We start from the raw sequence: 17,941 nt of genomic DNA on the forward strand, positions 1-17,941 counted from the left end.
TCTTACTTCCCAGCTGTGGGAACAGGGTGCCCAGGGCTAGGCAGCAGCCTCTGGGGTGAGGTTAGAAGAGAGGAGTTGCAAAACTGCTTTGCCTCAAGGTTTCACTTGCTTTGATGGAACCCAGGAGCCCCTCCAGTACAGCTTTTCCTATTCCCCTGCCTGCTCCCTCCCACCAGAGACGGCTGGGAAGGGGGTGACCCCCTCCTAGGAGTCTGGTGAGTCCTGGCATGGCCTGAGTGGAGCCAGCAGCTCTCTGCTGATAACAGAGACACCAGTGCAGGTGGCTTGGAGCCAGGTGTCTTTATTGGCCCCTTGGGCGGCCGTCAGACGTTGTTGGGGTTGTAGCACAGCATGTTCAGCGTGATGTTCTCGTCCCAGTGACGCAGCAGCAGGAACAAGTGCCTGGCTGCCCCTTTGAGGCAGCCCACGTCCACCCCCTCGGGCAGGCGCTGTGCCTGCAGCCACGCGTCCGCCTTGGCTGCCACCAGCTCCCACTCCTCAAAGAACCCAGCGCAGCGATGCTCCAGCCACGCCAAAGCCACCGCCGTGGCCCAGCTGGCACTCTCCAGATCCTCTGGCCCCGTGTCCTGACAGCTCACACCGGCCTCAGAGGGGGCAGCCGAGTGGGGCCCGGTGTCGGACTCGGAGCCGTGCCCGCTGTCCGCCTGCGCCCACGCGGCTGCGCTGAGCACCTCGGAGCAAGTGCTGCGGGATGGGGGCGAGCTGGGCTGCGGGGCTGTGATGGGCTCCTCGCCCTCCTCAGCCCCGGGTCCTGCCTCAGGCATGCTCCTGGCTCCTGGGGACACGGGGCTGAGGCTGGCACGGTGGGAGGCGTAGGGGGAGGCGCGGCGCAGGCGGTCCAGGGGGATCTGCACCACTTCAGAGAAGCTCTCGGTGAGCTGGAACGGACCCCGGGCTTGCTGCAGCTGCACCTGCAAGGAGGGGACACAGATGAGTGTGGGGAGCAGGCAGGGGTGCAAACCCACCGCAGCACCAAACACTGGGTGCTGCAGGAGTGTCCCTGGGGCACAGGGACAGTCTAATGCCCCCCAAAAAGCCAGCCAGAGACATTTAAGGATGCAGCAGGGCTGAGCAGGCACCTACTGGGAGCATCTTCCGCTGCTCATGCTGCTGGACACGACCTGGGTGGCTCAGCTGGCACCCAGCAGGGCAGGTCCCCCTGCTGGGATGGGGACAGGGAGCAGGTCCTTACCAGCGGGAGGTAGTCATGGCTGGCGTGGTTGCTGGAGCGCTCGCTTTCTGGGCTGAGGCACTGCGGGCGCAGCACCAGGCTGGGACCCCTGCGCCTGCTCAGGCTAAACCTGCGGGGTCACAGGCAACATAACAGGACTGGGGGGAATTCCTGAAAGGCAGCTGGACACCAGACTGCTGCAGGGAAGGGGCTGGAGTGCCAACCCGCCCCCCCCCCACTTTTGCTGCAGGAGCTGGCACAGGACAAGGGACCAGCAGCTCCTAAAAAGTGGCACTGTCCCCCTCTCCCCACAACATGCCATTTTTTGGTCCCTTACATCCCCCCATCCCACAGTGTCACCTGGAGCCTGCAATGCTCTCTGTGGACTTCTGGGAGCCCATGGAGGTGGTGGAGGGGCTGGATGGAGGCCCTGCAAGGGGGAAGAGTTAAGCACAGTGGGAACATGATGCACCCAGAGGTGTCTCCCACTGCCCAGTAGCTGGGAGGGCAGCTCAGCCCACGTGTCCAGGGCACTGAGGGCACAGTGGATGCTCCAGCTGTGGCAGGACATCGAGGGTACCCCATCTCCCACCCTCATCCAGCCCTCAGCCCCCTCCAGCCTGAACACACCGTTTGAGTAGTTCTGCTTTTCCCAGCCAAAGGTAGGGGAGGAGATGCTGCCTGGAGACCTGGCGATCCCATCTCGCTCTGCAAAAGAGCAAATCTTGTGGGGCCCCGGGCTCCAGGGACCCTCAGGGCTCACAGCTGCTCTCAGGGGCTGCTGTGCTGTCCTCCCACACCCCCCTCCCCAGTATGGGGCAGATGCCTCTTTCCAGATGCCCACAGCACCCTAGGCAGGACCAGCCCCACACAGCCACCAGCTGAGCGTCTCCAGAGACCCCAGTGCAGATCCCTGGGGAGCAGAAGTTGACATAAAGGTTTGACTCAGTACCTGCAGTGCCAGGGGCCTCATGCTGCTCCTCTACACCCTGCTGCTGCCCCTGACCCGCTGAGGAGCTCTGGTGGTGCCAGTTCCCTGCTGCAGCAGCTCGTGTCCGGCTGCCTGAGCCAGCTGCAAGGGATGAAGCCACCTCAACCCTGTCCCCTTGCTGCCCCCTCTCCCTCCCACCATGGCCTTGTCCGTACCTATGCCCCACACCTCGGGGGCTGCGGGCAGGGCTGCCTGCGTGGCACCGTCCACGGGCACCAGGCGGGTGTAGAGGGAAGGCACGTTGCAGGCTTTGCTGGTTTGCACGGCTTTCAGGCGGAACCGGCGGGCAAAACCTGCCCGGAGCAACGCGGTTAGAGCGGGGGATGCCGGAGCCACACCGGGGAGACGCTCCAGCACCCACCCTGCTCCAGCACCCACCCTGCTCCAGCTTGGCTTCCCGCTGTGCCACGCTCTCGTTGTCCCGGACCACGGAGCGCGCTGCCAGGCGATGCAGGGGTTTGTCCCAGGCTTTGGCCACTCTCCGCGGCTGGTCCTCCCTGCCCGGCCCCTCCCGGGGCTGCAGCAGTGACTCCAGCGAGGCTGTCACTTCCCAGGACACGGGCTTGCCGGCTCGCAGCGCGTGGATCACCACCTGGCAGCGCAGGGGCACGCTGGCATCACCCAGGCTGGGCTGCCCTGGCTCGGGCACTGGCGAGGCACTGAAGAGGTAGGAGGGCTCCACCAGCATGTCCCAGTCCAGGTGGGTGGGCGAGAGGAGGTTATCTGGGCAAGGGCAAAGGCTGGGCTCAGCAAGGCGGGGGCACCTGGCTCCACCCCACCGCCCTCGTCCCCAGAGCCAGCACACACTTGACTCCACTGCACCGGGCTGCATTTGCCGTGGCTGGGGTCCCAGCTCATCCAGCCGCCCCTCCAGGGACTGGTTCCTCTTCTGCGACACCTTTTCCAGGGCCTGGCAGAGCCGATGGGCATCCAGCTCCCCGTGGGGCGTGGAGAAGCTGCGCCCAGCCAGGGCAGCACGTGCCAGCACCTTCTTCTGCCACTCCAGCTCCTCCGTGCTCAGGGCCACTGTCACCTGCGGTGGGGACAAGGCTGTGGGCAAACCCAGCACGGAGCCCGGATTGCCCTGAGCTGCCATGGGGCTCCTGCTCCTCTCCTGCTGCTGGCTGGAGCCTCAGCTGTCGTCAGCCCCAGTGCTCTGCAGGCTGGCACCAGCTGCTTCCCAGGGATGCTGCCTTGGCACCACAGACATGGGAAGCACCCACACAAGAGTTTGCAAACATCCCTGGGGACTGACTCAGGCTGATGCTGGAGTTGCCAGGGATTTGTGTGTGTGCAGAAGTGAGGCTAACTAGGATACTCGGGCTGGATGATGTTACAATGGGACGCATTTCCCAGTGCAGAGTGGTGTCCCTGCATTGAGATGCTTCCCCTAAAAGCCACGTCAGGGCAGTGGCACCCATGCTACCTCTCACCCTGTCAGCAGGGAGTTGGGAGGATCATTTACTCTGCAGGGAAATCACTTACGCTTGACATTTCAGCAGCAAAGGGCACCAGCTGTGCTGCTGTGTGACAGGAGTGGGTTACCTAAGCCGTGCCACTGGGAAGGAGCGTGTCCTGGTGCTGGGTGACAGCTGGCCTCACCAAGCTTGGGGCCGTCATCACCGGGGCAGCTGCCTTTCCCCACCCCAGCGACCCAGCTGGGTTTTAAACCCAGGTATGAAGCAGTAAGGATGTGGCCCATTGCTAATGAAATGTCTGGCAGTGTTGGCTGAGGGCTGCAGGAGCCAGGCTGAAGCCCAGCCAGCCAGCCTTTCTTCTCTGGCTCAACAGATTTGTTACGTGATGCCAGCCCAGCTATTTTCATTTGGTTTCTGCAGCTTTAAGGCGTCACTGAGCTGGCTCAGTGGTCTGTTTGACACTCAGCTGACTGCTGGCTAGGGACGCTAAGGAAACAGCTGCTTGGTCCCCAGCTGTCCCACCTCAGTAGGGCAAAACCACCCAGGAACATCCTCATGGCATCCATTGCTTATCCTTGCTTAAAATTCAGGCTACAGCACTCTGTTTTCCCGCCCAGTGGGCAGATGCCTGGGCACAATGGGGCAGCGAGGCTGCAGCTAAGCCATGAACAACCCCCACTCCATGAGCCCCTGCATCCCACTGGCATCCTTACCTTGGTGCCAGCTGGGGCAGAGGGCAGCGGGGCAGATTTGGTGGAGGACTCGCAGAGGGACAGGCTCTTCTGGCCCTGCTGGGAGGTGACATCAGCACCAGGGGCCGAGGAGCCACCCTCGGGAGCCACATCCCGGGAACCCGTGGACTCGCTGCTGGTGGAGCTGCGGGAGAGCAGCCCCTGGCTGCGGTCAGTGCTGACAGAGCAGTGTGTCAGGACATACTGCTCCTGGATGTAGGAGGGCTGGTAAATCCGCTTCCAGATGTCTCCCCCAGAAACAGGATCAATACCTGCCCGGTGAGCACACACCCTGTTAGCCCATGGCTCCCATGACTGCCCCCTGCCCCAGCTCTGGACCCCACTCACTCCGCTCTGACACCTCTGTACTTCCAGAAAAAACGTCCAGGGAGGCATCCCCAGTTCCTGGGTTGCTCTGGCGTGGCTGATGGCTCTCCCCAGGACTGAGCACTTCCTGCTGGGAGAGAAAGGCTGAACCTCGGGAGCTCTGGCGAGCCCCATCCTGGCCCTAGGAGAGAGAGGACAGCACCATCAGCCCCAGCTGGGGGAGCAGCCGCAGCACAGGGACCATGCCACCCCCCAGGCCAGCGCCAGCCGTACCAGTGGGCGCCTGTCCCCGAAGCGGGCGATGCTGTAGAGGACACAGTAGCTGACGAGGCGGTCACCGGGGTAGAGGGCCGGGAGCTCGGTGGGCGAGAGCAGAGCCTCCATGCTGTCGGGGACATACCAGTCGATGGTGATGTCGCTGATGGCTGGCTCGATCGCCTTCTTCAAGGACTTGATCAGCTGGGGTGGGGAGTGGGGACAATGTCACACACAGCGGTGCCCCCGTGCCCCCCTGCCCCTGCCTGGGTCTTACCTTGGGCTGCAGCCTCTCAGCTGGACTCAGGAACTCGGCACAGCCCCGGCTCACCTTGGCCATGGCCTTCAGCAGCCGCCGGCACGCCCGCGGGCCCATGCCAAAGCTGAAGCACCTGCGGGAGAGCCAGGGGATGGAAAGCCACGGCTGGGCTGGGGCCGGGGCTGGCAAAGCCAGCAGTGAGCCCTTCAGCAGGGATGGGCAGGGGGATCTGACAGCCAGAGTGCTGCCCTGGCTCTGTGCTGGGCTGGGGCACCCCAGGAAGAGCCGAGGGCTGAGGGATGCGAAGGGGGAAGCACACCCTTGGGGCAGGCGCAGTAAGATTTGAGGCTGCACAAAGAGAAATCAGTGGGAACAGCGCGGGCAATTTAGGGAACACCGAGACCTGCCGGTGCCGGTGCCGTACCTGACGGTGCTGGCCTGCCTGCGCACCAGCCGCAGGATCCTGCTGGCATTGCCCGCTGCTGCTCCAGTGAAGAGGAACAGCTGGCGAGGGTAGCCGTGGTGGAGGGGCTGTGCCAGCGCCCAGCCCAGGGCTGCCAGCAGGTTGGTACCACCAGAGTCTGCCCGCAGTCCGCCGAGGTGCTCGCAGGCACGCCGCAACGTCTCCTGCCAGCACAAAGAGCCGGCCTTGCAGCGGTCCCCTGCCTCACCAGCCCCCACCCCAAGCCAAGGAGCTGGGAGAAGGACAAAGAGGGGTTAGTGGATCCCCAGGATTTGCCTGTGGTACTCACATTGCTGCAGAGGCGACTGGATGGGAAGAACGGCTTGATGTCGGCGCCGAAGCTGGCGAGGTTGAGCAGTGTTCCTGACGGGAGGCTCTTCAGGGCCACCAGCAAAGCCTCCTGAGGTGACAGCAGGGACCAGGGACAGCTGCTAAGGGCTGGCCACGCAGGGAGCACCCCTGGACCCATGGCCGTGCCTCACCTTGACCTTGTCAAGGTCAGGGCCGCTGATGGAGTCGCTGCGGTCGATGAGGAAGAGGAGCTCACGGGTGACGCTCTGCAGGTCCCCGGGGGCGCCCTCCACAGCCGGGCAGAAGTTCAGCATCAGCACGGGGTTGGGGAAGATGTCTTTGTGGAAACGCTTCTGCACAAAAGCCACCTGCGAGCCAGGCAGGGCAGAGCTTTCTCACACCCTCCAGACCACACCAAGGTCTGCCTCACCCACATCCCACCACCTCCCCCTTCCCTCCTCCTGGCTGGGGCAGCAGTAGCTCTGCCCTGTCACCTGTCTCTCGCCACTGCTGTCCTTCCTGGCAATCCTCACGTAATCCCGGCGGCTCCGGATGTGCGCCTCGTACTCGGGGTATGTCATGGTGCCATCCTCAATCACCAGGTGGGGGCTGTGGGGCTCTGGGGGGCACAGGAGAGTTTTGAGCTACGTTGTGCTGCAAGGGGCTGGGGGATGCTCTGGATGTTTCTGGGGTGATGCCTCAAACCCTCCAAGGGGTTCCATCTTCTCTCACCACAAGGGTAGAGGATGATCTCCAGGTCCCTGTCATAGCGGTGGGGCTCGGCTAGGGTGACACAGGTGGTGGTGGCAGAATTGGCCCAGGGGTCGGCGTCAGCTCTCAGGGCATGTGAGGGGCTCTCCAGCCCTGCAAAGAAGGGAAGGCAGCAGGTCAGTTCCCCACAAACCCCCTCCTCAGCCCCCCACCCAGCGGGCCCCACAGCAGCAGCTTGTTCCTGACAGAGCTAATGGGATTGACTGGGCCAGCAGCAAAGAACACATCCCCACCAAGTAACCTCATTCCCCTCCTCACCCACCCTCTCCCCAGTGCATCACATCACCCCAGGGAAGGAGGCTGCTGACCTAGAGCTGCCCAAAGGCACAGGCAGGATGACTTTGAGGGATCCCAGCCCCAGGGATGGAATGGGAAAAGGGATTCTTCACCTGGAAGGAGGGCAAGAGGATGCCCAGGAACAGGCCCTCACATCCTCCTAGAAGGGAGGGACCAGGGAACATCACCCATATTTTGAGGAGGTTTTACACAACCAGCTGATAATACCCACGCCACACACCCTACCTGCCAGCAAGCAGGGGCCCTTCACCAGCAGCTCGAATGCAAACTCGTAAGGAAAAGGGTTGTAGGGTCGTCCCCGAAAGACATCCACGCTGTCCACAGGCACCACAGTGGGTGACTGGCTCCGGGCACCTGGCCCCCCAAAACAGCTTGTGGGGCTGCAAGGGGAGAGGGGGTGATGGCTCCTGCCCCCTGGCCTGCTGGCCCAGCATTGGCATCGCCCCCCTGGGATGGCAGAGACTGAGGAAGCCATGAAAATCACCATAGGGCCAACCTGTCGTCACACAAGCTTGCCGGCTCGCTCTCGGGGTCGGCGGGGACGTGGGGTGTGAGGACGGGGGGCAGGAGGAGGCGCAGGGCCCCGTCTGGCAGCGTGGGCAGCTCCTGCACTGTGCTCAGGGTGACAGCCAGGCTCTCCGATGGGCACAGCGTGCCGGTGACAATGATGAAGGTGGAGCGCTCCACGTCCTCATCCAAGACAAGGTGGCCTGGGCAGGAGAGGGAGGAGGGATGGGGGGAGGTCAGTGAGGTTTGTGGAGGAGGTCATTAGTGGCCCTAATCGCTCCCAAAGGTGACAGCAGAGCACAGGTGTCATGAAGGCTGTGCCCATGATGGCAGAGCCCCAGAAGTGGTGCAGGGAGGGGAAAGGAGACGTTGAGATCTCCAGCCCCAGAGACCCCCCCAGGCACTGGCAGGGGCTCTCAGCCCCTCGTATTCCCCCACACTTCCCCCTGCCTGTTCTGAGCCTCCTGGCCAGGAGCAGCCAACAGCAGCACCCACGGCAGGGCACTTACCGCTGGCACAGCGGCGCAGCCGCCCGGGGCTGGGGCTGCACTGGAGGCAGCAGTCCTGCACCCGGTGCCGGTTCTGGAGCTGGAACGTCACCCGCCGGCTGCCCACTGCTGCCTCAAAGCCCGCCACCACCTCCGACTCCTCCAGCGGGTAGATGAAGATGCCTGCAGGCAGAGAGAGCCCCGAGGCAGATGCCGGCACGGCCATCGCTGCACGAACAGCCCATGGGAGCCCCGCTGAGAACCTGACTCACAGCACGCCAGTGAGACACAGGAGCGACCCAGAGCGAGGATGAAACCCTCCTCTTCCTCTGTGATGGCAATCTGTTTGCTCAGTGTCACTCTCCTCCTGCCCACAGCGTGTGACAGTGGCCCCACCTCTGCTAGCCTCTGTCTTTGCTCCCCAGACTGAGCAAGGTTTGGGGGTCGGGACACAGATGGGCTGGAGACAGGACGCTCTCCAGCACAGGGGCTTTCAGGGGGCCGTGCAGTCCCTGCCACACCTGATAGCCCTCCCTTACCTTCCACAGGCTCCTTGTGGGGGTTGGTGTACGTGAGGTGAGCTGTGATGCTCAGCGAGTACCCGTTGGCACAAGCCTTCACCGTGGAGCTCTTCAGGGGCAGAGCCTCCCAGGACAAGAGGGCGTAGAGGCCTGGCATGGTCCCTCAGTGGACAGCTGTGAGCAGAGGGAGGGAAGGCACTGGATGCCAGGGACACGGTCTGCTGGAAGGAGCTTCTGCCCACAAGCCATTTACACCTGCCCAGCCTGCAAGGAGCAGGTCTCCAGCCCTCCCACATCCCAGGCTGCTCTTCAGCATGCACAGAACACATGGATCTGGACTCAGGTCTCTCCTTGGACCCCAGCCCACCTGCAAACCAGGTCTAGATCCACAGGACCCCCAGAGAGGGCAACAAAACTCCTGTGGGCAGTGGTTACATGCAAGCCCCAAGCCCTGGCAGACAAACAGGGACCCCTGAACAGAATAGATAATGGCCAATGTCATGCAGCCCATCTCTCAGCCGGCCCAGAGCAGCTCCAGGCCATCTCCTGCACTGGCTGGGACAGGAGCATCTGCTGCTCCCATCTCCATTCGTCCACAGAGGTTACCAGGGTAATTTGTTAAAAAAAGAAAAAAAAAAAAAAAACAACCAGAAGGGTGAGAAGCCCACAGTGTAACTAGGACAAAGCAGCCAGCAGTGTTTGCTGGGGGTTTAATAATTAACAACAAGGTCAGTGCTGCACGGAAGAACAGCAGAGAGGGAATGCACTGCAGGGTGGAGCCCGACAAGTGGATGATCATCACCTTCTTTGCCCAGACATGGATGTGTCTAAGGTCCCACCCTTTGGGAGGAAGAGAGGTGGCTGGGGATACCTTCCAGCTGTGGCATGAACCCACTCCAAACCTCTCTTTCCCTTGGGAAAAACACTCAGGAGCAGCATCATAAATAATTGTCTGGAGTCAAGGCATCTCTACAAGATCAGCCCACCCTGTGCCATCAAGTATTTGTGTAAAATATTCCTGTCAGCCTCAGCCCTGGCTGTGTGGATGTGGGGACAGTGTGCATGGGGTCTGCTCCACTCGTGGGTCTGCACCTCTGCTCTGCCCCAAGCCCCTGTGACCCAGCAGCAGCAAGGCCCCTGCCCCACGCCGTGTGCTGGTGCTGCAGCACACAGTGTGCCCAGGGCAAGGACAATGCCAGGTACAACTGAGCCATCTGGTGCCCCCACTCCAGTGGCCTTCATCCTGGAAACAGCTCATAAGAGCTTTGGTAATGGGAGGCTCGGGGTGCCCTCAGCGTGTGGTCACGGAGTGCCTCTCACAGAGCATCCTTGAAAGTGGAGCAGGGCTACATCCTTGGAGGCAGCACCAGGACCAAACTCTCAGCTGGCACAAAACAGGGAGCCTTGCAGAAGTGCAGAAGTGCATTAGCAACGTGGCTGCATCCCAGGAAAATCAGCCCATTACACCAGAGGAGAGCCATTTACATGCTCAGCTGGCATTGCAGGGTTATGCTGGCAGATCCTGGCCACCCAACCACACCCCATCATCAACAGCCCTCCACCCTCTGTGCAGGATGCTGCACACACTGCTGCGCCCTCCAAACTGTGCTCCCAGCACACAAGGTGGCACAGGGTCCCTGCACAGCCTGCTGCTCCTCCACACTTGCAGTTCCACAGTTGGGAATATCAACAGCTGCTTCCTGCCCCGACCACAGCACCCAGATGGGATCTGGAGACCAGGATGCCTCCAACCCAGCCACACTGAGCCATGAAAGATGTATTTCTCCCCAAAGCTGTTTAATTTGTTCCCAAGACACCCAGTTTAGTGCTCAGCAACGTGCCCGCTGTTTGCCGTGCCGCCGTCGGCCGGGTCACTGCCAGCTTGTTTACCAGGGGCTCGCTGGAGGAGCCGTCCCGGCTGCGTTTATCACTTCTCTTTGCATTTACCCTCACAGAGTAAACAGGCCCCATCTGGCCCTGCCACGCTTTGTGCTGGCTGCTCTAAGCCCCGTGGTAATGAATAAAACCAGACCTGATGGTCCTCACCCCAGCCTCTTCATCCTCTTTCCCTGGGGCAGCAACTTGTCCCCAGATGCCAATGTGGCACCACCAACAGGTCCCCAGCCCTCTCCCCATCCCCAGCATTATTTCCAGTACCTTCACAGCCCTCTCTTCTTCCTCCCCTCCACCTACTGCCTACAGGAGCTGGTTTATCCAGCAACACCCGCAATATAAAAGGGCTACAGCAGGCTGGGGGTAGCTCTCTATGCTGGCAGCTAAAAACTGTCTGTGAAGGCAAGACGGAGCTGACTCTTCCCTAGGTCAGAATAAATCAATGTTTCTCTTCTCGCCTGTGGGCAGGCTGAGTTTCCCAGCAAGGCTGGAAAGAGAGGCAGGTGCCTGAGCCCAGCAGACCCTCCTTAGCTGCCTGGGGAGTTGCCAGAGTTTCACCTGCTGCAGCAACCGCCGCCCAAGCCGGGGTTCAGCACGGTCCGGGGCAAGGTAGAGGCCAAACCCGACACAGGCAAAGCCAGCGGAAATTTCCATTGGTGACAGACACACAGGCAGGTTCAATAGAAAGGATGGAAGGAGAGGAGCCAAACCTCTGCAAGAGTGCCTGGAGTGAGGGGCCATTGCTGCCCCTGCTGCTCAGCTGCGTTACCCCCTGCTTCCCTGGCCTCCTCTCCCTGTGAGACATCCCATGTCTCACAAAGGGCACAAAGGCAGGAGAGCAGGATCCATCCCAACTCCTGGAGCATGGAGAAGGCCATGGAGGCAGGAGGTGATGGTGCTGTTGTCCTGTACCCATGGGACACACCACTTTGCAGAGCCCAAAGAGGAGCGAAGGGGAAAGGAGCTGCTGGATGGAGCAAAGCACTGTCTCCAGCCTGTGGTGCCTCCTGCTTTGTCTGCTGGGGAGTGGGAACAGGGAACAGAGTCCACTGCACACGCGCGTGCAAGCTGGCACTCACACCCTGACTCCGGCCTCACATCCAGGACCACCACCTCCAGGACCTGAGCTGCTGCTCTCGCCTCCCCAGAGCCACCAAAAGCCCTGGAAAAACCCATCCTTGTGTCAGGGAACAGGAGTTACTTGTCCTCAATGCACCCTAACACATGAACCCCCCAAAAGAAAAGTCTCAGCCCCACGGATTTCCCCTGACAAGGGCAAACCCTGGCAGGGCAGTGCCACAGAAGGGTCCCAGTGTCCCCCACCACGGGACAATCGTGGGCCAGGGACCGGCTGCTGATGACCTGGAGCGTGCTCCCAGCAGTTACTGGAGCCAGCCCTGTCTGCTCCCTGCCGGATGGTGATTTCAGCACTTTTGTGGCCCTGCTGTCTCATCTCCACCTCTCACCCCTCCTCTGACCCAGAGCTGCCCTGACAGCGGATGCACAACCCTAGGACACTGAGGAATTGTGAGACACCCTTGGGGTCCCAAACCACCACGGTCTCTGCCCTGCCTGCCCCTGGTCCTTACCTGGAGGAGGAGGATGAGGATGACACAGAGGCTGCAGGCTCCTTTCAGCACCTGCTGGGTCCCTGCCTTCTGCAGAGCCCTCTTCCCTGGGGATGGGTTTCCCTGTCCCTGTGTCTGGGTGGCTGCGGTACCCGGGGGATGAGCGCTCCTTCCCCGCCTCTCCCTGCTGCAGGCTCCCTCTCTGGCACTGGCTCCTTCACCGCCCTCGCTCCATCCCTCACTCCCTGTGCCAGCAGCAGAGCTGCTCCAAGCCCAGCCTCATTAAAGAGACACACTCCCTATACCGGCACCCTGGGGGGGTGGGGGGATGCTCTCACGGGGAGCCATGGGGGTCTCAGGGGACAGCCAACACCCTCACAGAGTGACAGGCACCAGTCAAGAGCAGAGTCCTTGGCTGTGGGCTGCTCTGTACCCACAGAATAGCAATGTCCAGGCAAACTGCTGAGACCCCTGGTGATGCTACAGCAAGAAAAACCACGGGGTTTGTCTGACTGGGACATGTAACCACCCCCTGTGTGCCCCCCAGCAGATGAGGCAAAATAGCCCCCATCAACCAGCTGAACTCTCCAGTACAAATCATGCTGGCCACAAGTGTCACAACCAGCTTCACTAGGAAAGGTCTCAGCTGCCCTGAGACCATAACAAAATGACTGGGAGCAGGTAGATGCTCAATATCCACCCCAAACCCAGATGCCTTGGGGTACCACTGGGCTTTCCTCATCAGCCTCCATGTGCTGCAGTGAAATCACAGCCCTGAGGAGCTGGAAGGAGAGGGGATTCAGGGACAGCGCAGCTTTTGGGAGACAAGTGTGACAACAAGCCCCCCTGGGGAAGGTGCAGACAGTCAGGAAATCCCAGCAAAGTCAGGACATGTCTGCTGGCAGGGAGATCTCACAGCCCGGGGCGCACTGGGAATCCCTCAGCCACTGACAGCCCCACATTCAAAAGCAGGACCAGAGAAATCCATCAGATTTGGGCTAATCCCTGCCCTGCCTTTCCCAGGCAGCTCCCTGTGCTATAGATAGGACTGTGCTGCTGCAGCTCCTTTTTATAGAGCACAGAGAGGAGTCCCCCCCACCTCCTGCACCGCAGAACCCACCGCCACAGCCACACGGAACCTGGAGCCAGTCCAGGCACAAACTGGGGCAGAAGAATCCAGCAGCTCCACAAGGGGAGCAGTCCCCCGTCCTCAGCAGGTATTTTTAGATCTCACCTCTGAGCTGACCCATATGGCACTGCAGCTTCAGCCCCTTGACACAGGTTTCACAGGAGCAACGGAGGGAAATCTCAGTGGAAGATGCCCTTGGCTGCAGTGTGAGACACGCTCCTCCTTCCTGACCCCTCACCCCGAGCTTTAGTCAACAATTATCTGGCCAAGAGGCACTCTGTGCATCCCTAGGGCCCTTGCTAGAGCACTCTGGGCCATTCCCTCCCCCATGTGAGATGGCCCATGGCATACCCCTTCCCCTCCCGGTGCAGAGAGGAGAGCTGAAGTGTGCAGCTGCTCCCCTTCCCTCTCCTTTACGACCACAGGAGAAGGATGCTAATCCATGTGTTATCCCTCCGTGACAGCCACCAGCTCTGGGAGCTGCTGGAGGCCCCACACACACCACGACACATCCACACAGCCTGGGACGTGCACGGCACTCCCGCTCCCATCACCACAGCACGCGCCACAGCCACTCCAGCCCCAGGAAAAACCCACAAGCTTTGATTTTTCTCTGAGATATCATTTCTAGGCCAAGCTGAGGCGAATAAAAGCATCCAAATGCGAGCACTGGTTCAGTGCCACCAGCCAGGGTGATGGAGCTTGGCCAGCCCCCAGGATCAGAGGTGGCCCCGGTGTGGCAGCAGGTGAGTGACAACGGCACGTGCAGCACTGGGGACACAGCTGAGCCTCCCCAGCGTGCTGGCAGCTTCGGCGGGAGACACAGAAGGGCTCCATCCCAGTCTGCTCCCAGCAGCATCAGGTGTTTGTGTCCCTGCTCTGCACTGTCACAGCTTCCCTACAGCAGTTCATCACCGACACAAATAGACCTGGAGAGCTTGGCATTGCTCTTTGGCAGAGTGCTGAGCTACGACGTGCTAAACTCTGCAAAGAGAGGCTCAGCTCAGCCCAATGGCTCCATTCAGCACCTTCACACCCCAGTAACACCTCGCCAGCAGCTGCAGCACAGCCCAAGGGACCAATCAGGATCTGGGTATTTATCCCCAAATCACCTCTTCCTGGAGCTGAATTATCACCCATTGATAGGGCTTGCTGGAGGGGGCACAGACCACAGAGATTTTACAGATGCTCTCAGGCCCTGAGTAGCTGATAAGCCCTGTGAATTTAGTGTGAGTTGAGCTATTTTGGGAAATAACCCAAAACCCAGGCTGGCAGGAACTGTGCTCAATGCAGCTGCAACTCCTCAGACCCCGCTGAAGATTGCACAGGCTTGCCTGCAGGGAGAGAGGCAGGGGTGTCCTGTTTAGCTGCTCCATAATAACCAAGAACTAAACCAAACCGTGGGGATGGGTAGCCATGGAGGAGGAAGGTACCACTGTTGTTTCTGGTCAAAATCAGGCACACTTTGGCTTAACCTGCATAATACTGGTCTGCCCAGCTGTAGGGAGTTACAGAGAGCCTGGAGGGAGGAAATGAAACGACACATCAGCAGAGCTAGAGATGGCTGGTGGAGACATCTGGGATCCTTGGGGAGAGGGGCTGGGAATGCTGCCAGCACTTCAGCCTGCCTGACTGAAATCTTCCCAGGATGCTGGCAGAGGTAGATGGAGGGGCTGGAAGCCCCTGTGGGGCTGGCTCTGACACAGACCCAGGCCACACACTGGTGGCTGCTGGATTTGCTTTCGGCAGCCGAAAACAACAGGGGCTCCCAGCCGCGGGGCGGGCCCGGGGGGAGCTGCAGCAGCCTCTGCAGAAACCGAAACTGCCCGGATTTGGGGAACCTGAAACTCCGTGCCGTGACGCCTGCCTCCGCTCCCTGCCCGGGGGCTGAGCCCTGGGCGAGGCTCGGAGGTGGGGCTGTGCCAGCCCTGCCGGAGCTGCTCCGCCGGCAGCACAGCACGGCACGGCACGGCACAGCGGGCACGGCACGGCACAGCGGGCGCTGCACGGTGGGTATCGCCGCTCCAGCTTCTTGCCCTTCTCCCGAACGCCGGGACGTGGAGGTTCAGATCAGCTTGGGCCATCGGGGCTCGGCGGGGTCCCGTCAGGTCAGCCTGTCCCTTCACGGTGGAGCTCGGGAGGCTCAGCCCTCTGCCCACGGGCGGGGGGTTTGTCCCCAGCCCGGGGGTGCCGGGAGCGGCGTGATGCGGGGAAGGCGGAGGGATGTCGGGCCGGAGCGGAGCGGGCATGCCCAGGCACATCCCGAGGCGCGAATGGCCGAGCGGCTGCTTCCCTCTAGCGGGGACCGGGGGCTCGGCCGCCGGCTGCGCCCGGCCCCGCGCCTCCCTGCCCGCCTCCCTCCCTCCCTCCCCGCCGCACCGGGGCCGCCGCCCCTGCGGCACGTGGTGAAGGCGGGACGCGCTTCCGGAGCGGCGGCGGAGCGGTGAGAGCGGCGGCACCGGGCCGGGAGCTCCGCACCGCGGTCCCGGAGCGCGCCTGGGATCCCCGGGGCCTGCCCGGCACCGCCGCTGGCCGAGCGGACGGGCCCGCGGGGAACGCGCCGCTCCCGGGCAGAAGCGGCTCCTGCGGGCACCGCTGCCGGGGGCGGCTCCGCGGGGCCGCCGTGCCCCCGCCCTGCCCTCGGGGCGGCCCGGGCTGGGATGCCGGGAAGGGGGGTGAGAGCGAGCACCCCAGCTGGGCCAGCTGCCACTCCTCCGTAACACGTGAGCCGAGGGAAGGTGTGGGAGTAGCAGTTCTGGCACGGACACGGTGTGCCCTGGAGCAGGCGCAGGGAGGGCTGAGAACAGGGAAATAAGTGTTGTGAAGATCTGCATTAAACTTTATTCCATGTTCACAGTATAAGACCGTCTGACTTGTAGCAATGGGGAGACCCAGGAAGGAGTCTGCTGGCACATCATCCCCCCGACCGGCCACAGCCGCCTCCAAAATTGCTCCCGCTGCGCCCCCGCCTTCCACTTCAGCCAGCCGGGCCAAGGCCGCAGCTGCAGGGAGCCAGTCCCGAAGCACTTCGGCTGCCAAGGCTGCCACCCCCACGCAGGGGCGGGGGACGAAGGCAGACTCTGCTCAGCCGAGATCCACAGCATCCCGTGGAGCCCGAGGAGATGCTGGGGACAAGAGCAGAGCACCCAGCAGGAGTTCTACAACCCAGAAGGCGCCTGATGCCAAGGGAGCCGCTAGTCCTGCCGGAGCTGACCTGTACCCACAGAAGAAGCAGCCTGGGGCTGACCTCAGCAAGGCCTGTGACCAAATCCTGCCCCCTGTAAAGGGCCAGGACATTCCGAAGGTGGAGAGGGAGACCCGGGGCCAGCGGGAGAACCCCAAGTGGTACAAGTGGCGGGAGAACCGCATCACTGCCTCCGTGGCCCCCAAAATTGCCAACAGCAAGTTTGCCAACAGCAAGACAGACGAGGTGCCCAAGTCCTACCTAAAAGAGGTGGTGGGCTCTGGCTCCAAGGTGCAGACCCCAGCCATGTCCTGGGGGATCCGCAATGAGAAGGTGGCTGTGGAGGCCTACAAGCAGAAGTCACAGAGGGAGGGCAAGACAGTGCAAGTGGAGGACTGTGGTCTTTTCATTCACCCCGAGAAGAATTGGCTTGCTGCCAGCCCGGATGGGATCATCAAGGATCCAGCTACAGGGAAGGACTTGGGGCTGCTGGAGGTGAAGTGTCCCTACAAGCACAGGAACAGGACGGTGCGGGAGGCCTGCAAGGACAAGGACTTCTGCCTGGACGTGGATGGGGATTCCTATGTCCTGAAGAAGAATCATCCCTACTTTACCCAGGTCCAGTGCCAGCTGGGAACCACTGGCTTGCAGCGGGCTGACTTCGTGGTGCACACCAACAAGGAGACGGCTGTGGTCCCTGTGGAGTTTGACAGCGAGTTCTGGGGGAAGACAGTGCCCAAACTGGAGAAGTTTTACACAGAGGCAGTGATTCCCCACCTGGAGCAGAAGGCAGGCAGCTCTGTCTGGGCCAAGGAGGAATAGACCACTGCCTACCTACCTCGACTGGATACTTGCTTGGTTGCATAACTCCAGCTTTGTTCCCTAGCATAGAAGTTATACCCAGGTTAGTTGCTGTTCCTGAACCGTTTGCAGCCTTGGAACTGAAAAGTTGTACCAGCAGGACCCTGCTTGGTAAGGGTCCCCACAAACAGTGCCTTCTTGCTGCCCCAGCCAGGTCAGCACTCAGAGCCTTCTTGTCCTGTCACCCTCACTGCATCCCCCACCTGTCCCAACAGCATGCCTGATGGAAGCTGGCACACGTCTGGATCTGCAAATGAAACCAGTATCTCTGTGTTGGAATTAGAGGCTTATTTTGTGCAGAAAAGTGGAACCTTTGGTACCTCACTTGCTGTCGGGACTGATTTCTAACTGCACTCCAGAGTGGAGACAGAGACAAGGAAGGTTTGTCAGAGCCCAAGAGCAAAGCTCTCCTTTTGAGCCAGTGATTTGCCTTAAGCATCAGAGCAAAGGCACATGGACACCCGTCCTCCCTGAGCCATCAGACCTGCTGCTTCTGTGGCATGACCCACAACATTCCCTGTGAGATGGCAGCAGCCTGTGGAACATGATTCCCACTGAAGAGGTTGTCCCTCAGGCCATGCACCTCCTGAGGACCTATCCATGGAGCATCCCTGTAAACTGCAGCAGCGTGGGGAGGTGGTCATTTCCAAATTAAATACAGATGCACTGGTCTGCTCGTTTCCTGTTGTTTTTGTAGCTTGGGATTTACCTGGGGGAGTAGCAGGGCTGAGAGGTGTCCCTACACCAGATCCCCTCCCAGCCACAGCAGAAGGGAAGCAGGGGAATGCCTGGTTC

General features: G+C 61.2%; 2 protein-coding genes across 5 annotated transcripts; one reads left to right on the forward strand and one right to left on the reverse strand.

The window, feature by feature from the left end:
* Positions 1 to 323: 323 nt before the first annotated feature.
* VWA5B2 (von Willebrand factor A domain containing 5B2) lies at positions 324 to 8,668 on the reverse strand. Its single transcript, XM_041467831.1, has 21 exons — positions 8,530 to 8,668; positions 8,012 to 8,173; positions 7,480 to 7,705; positions 7,221 to 7,375; positions 6,660 to 6,791; positions 6,422 to 6,546; positions 6,119 to 6,295; positions 5,926 to 6,036; positions 5,598 to 5,800; positions 5,192 to 5,306; positions 4,933 to 5,118; positions 4,681 to 4,840; positions 4,315 to 4,604; positions 2,991 to 3,216; positions 2,562 to 2,906; positions 2,339 to 2,476; positions 2,145 to 2,264; positions 1,823 to 1,900; positions 1,553 to 1,622; positions 1,214 to 1,322; positions 324 to 932 (listed from the first exon to the last, which is right to left on the reverse strand). The coding sequence occupies exons 1-21, from the start codon at positions 8,666 to 8,668 to the stop codon at positions 324 to 326; spliced, it is 3,876 nt and encodes a 1,291-aa protein (XP_041323765.1).
* Positions 8,669 to 14,908: 6,240 nt separating this feature from the next.
* Positions 14,909 to 17,817, forward strand: LOC121353852. 4 transcript variants are annotated; one of them, XM_041468019.1, is made up of 2 exons: positions 14,909 to 15,110; positions 15,959 to 17,817. In XM_041468019.1, exon 2 carries the CDS (start codon positions 15,983 to 15,985, stop codon positions 17,105 to 17,107), a length of 1,125 nt encoding a protein of 374 aa, XP_041323953.1. In that variant the 5' UTR covers positions 14,909 to 15,110; positions 15,959 to 15,982; the 3' UTR covers positions 17,108 to 17,817. The 4 variants fall into 4 exon arrangements, with proteins under 4 accessions (XP_041323953.1, XP_041323956.1, XP_041323955.1 ...); XM_041468022.1 differs by having other exon boundaries at positions 15,085 to 15,209; XM_041468021.1 differs by lacking the exon at positions 14,909 to 15,110 and adding an exon at positions 15,245 to 15,544.
* Positions 17,818 to 17,941: the final 124 nt, after the last annotated feature.

This window comes from Pyrgilauda ruficollis, unplaced genomic scaffold (genome assembly GCF_017590135.1).
Source record: "Pyrgilauda ruficollis isolate IOZ18807 unplaced genomic scaffold, ASM1759013v1 scaffold21, whole genome shotgun sequence".
Taxonomy (NCBI): domain Eukaryota; kingdom Metazoa; phylum Chordata; class Aves; order Passeriformes; family Passeridae; genus Pyrgilauda; species Pyrgilauda ruficollis.